A 2,011-nucleotide genomic window follows, 5' to 3' on the forward strand; every position below is an offset into this window, starting at 1 on the left:
AGAGCCTATTCATTCGCGTCTAGATCCTGATGTTTCACCCGGTATGAGGGCAGACCCACCTCGACCGGCAACACTGCTTCTGCTCCGAAAGCCAGTTTGAAAGGATTTTCTCCCGTCGCTTCTTTTCTCTGTTGTTCTGTTCGACCATAGGACGGCAGGCACCATATCTGCCCATTTTCCCTTAAATTCATCCAGCTTCTTCTTTAGGGCGTTTAGGATTTGTTTATTCGCGGCCTCCGCTGGCCATTGCTTTGGGGGTGGCACACAGCTGAGTATGCGAATTTTACTCTGTACTCTGTCAGGAAAGCTTGATTGGACGACAGTCGAACTGGACGCCATGGTCGAAAACAATAGCCATGGGATCCCAAATCTTGTCATTATATTCTGCCAAATGAATCTCTTGACTTGGTGGGCTTTAATTTGAACTGTCGGCTCGCTTCTATCCACTTTGTGAAGTAATCTATGCCCACTATCAAGAACTTCCTTCCCCCGGTTGCTTTGTAAACGGCCCCAGGATATCCATCCCCCACTGCGCAAACGGGATGGGACAAAATATGGGCTGCAGATCATTGGCTGGTCTGTTGATGACGGGAGCAAATCTTTGACACTTATCACATTTTTTACATAGCTCTGAGCATCCGCCAGCATGGTTGGCCAGTAGAACCCGCCCTTAGCGCCTTTAACGCTAAAGCTTTTCCTCCAATGTGATTGCCGCAAATACCCTCATGTATTTCTTCCAGTATCTTCTTCGCTTCCCATGCCGTTGCGCATTTTAGTAGAGGCAGGCTAAATGACTTTCTGTATAGCTCATCCCTGTATATGATGTACCAGTTTGCCTGTCGTCTTAACTTCTTCGCGGCGAAGGGATTGCTTGGGAGTACCCCTGTCAGTTTGTACGCCACCAGCTCACTGAACCATTCCCCTGCTGGTTTACCAGTTGACGGTCACAATCTCTTCTAAAATGCTTTTGTCTTTTTGCATGTCTATGGTGACTGTCCTTTCAACGTTGAATGAATTGGAGCTGGCTAGCTTAGAAAGAGCATCTGCTTTTGCGTTCTCCGCTCGCGGTATGGCCTGACTTCGAAACGCCGAAGCTGAGCTATCAACTCTTTGCCTTCTGCACATACTTCGCCATGTTTACTCCTCTAACTTCAAAGTCCCCTTTAGCTGGCCGCTAACCAATTGAGAGTCAGTCTTTAGTAGTACTTGCTGGGCACCAGCCGCCAAGCACATTCTAGACCAGCTATGGCTGCTTCATATTCCGCTTCATTGTTTGATGCTGGGAAACCGAATCTGATAGCGTACTGAAAGTGTTACCTTCCGGGTTGTCATTACTATACCGGCTCCTGAGCCGCTATCAGCAGCGGATCCATCTACTTCCAATAGCCAACTTTCTTTCTGCTCTATTCTCTTCTTTTCATACGAGGCCTCTACCATGAAATCCGCCAAGGCCTGAGCTTTAATGGCGGTTCTGGGCTTGTATTGAATATCATACTCAGATAGCTCTACGGCCCATTTCAGCAGACGACCCGAGCTATCCATCTTCTGAAGAGCTTTTTCCAGTGGTTGATTTGTGAGCACCTGGATGGGATGACAATCGAAGTATGGCCTGAGTTTCCTGGCTGCTATGATGACTGCCAAGGCCATCTTTTCTACCAACTGGTAACGGCTTTCTGGGCCGTTAAGGATATGACTTATAAAGATATGGGGCACTGTCGTTTCTCCTTCTCCACCAATAGTACGGCCGCGACCGTCTTTGGTGACGCTGAAACATACAACTGCAGTACGTCCCCTGTCTCGGTCTTGTGATTGTAGGTAATTTTTTCAAGTGCTCTTTCACAGCCGCGAAGGCTTTGCTCTGGTCTTCCCCCACTCGAACTTTTTGTTTCCCCTTCAATAGAGCGAAGAAAGGCAAGGCCTTGTCGGCTGACTTGGAGATAAATCGGGTAAGTGACGCCATTCTTCCTGTTAACCTTTGGATGTCTTTCACCCCCTTAGGTTCTGGCAAGGT

At 48.0% G+C, this 2,011-nt stretch overlaps 1 protein-coding gene across 1 annotated transcript; it reads right to left on the reverse strand.

The window, feature by feature from the left end:
- Nucleotides 1-620: 620 nt before the first annotated feature.
- Nucleotides 621-1,647, reverse strand: LOC130591808 (uncharacterized). The gene is made up of 2 exons (XM_057395738.1): nucleotides 1,341-1,647; nucleotides 621-922 (listed from the first exon to the last, which is right to left on the reverse strand). Exons 1-2 carry the CDS (start codon nucleotides 1,645-1,647, stop codon nucleotides 621-623), a joined length of 609 nt encoding a protein of 202 aa, XP_057251721.1.
- Between the last annotated feature and the right edge of the window lie 364 nt (nucleotides 1,648-2,011).

The sequence above is a fragment of the Beta vulgaris genome, chromosome 6, assembly GCF_026745355.1.
Source record: "Beta vulgaris subsp. vulgaris cultivar EL10 chromosome 6, EL10.2, whole genome shotgun sequence".
Taxonomy (NCBI): Eukaryota; Viridiplantae; Streptophyta; class Magnoliopsida; order Caryophyllales; family Amaranthaceae; genus Beta; species Beta vulgaris.

Bases quoted from the DNA above. Each gene is read 5' to 3' on its own strand.
- LOC130591808 (XM_057395738.1), bottom strand. From the start codon at position 1,647: ATGGCCTTGGCAGTCATCATAGCAGCCAGGAAACTCAGGCCATACTTC. The intron at 923-1,340 runs GTATAGTAATGA...GTAAACCAGCAG, and splicing joins TGATAGCGGCTCAGGAGCCG to GGGAATGGTTCAGTGAGCTG.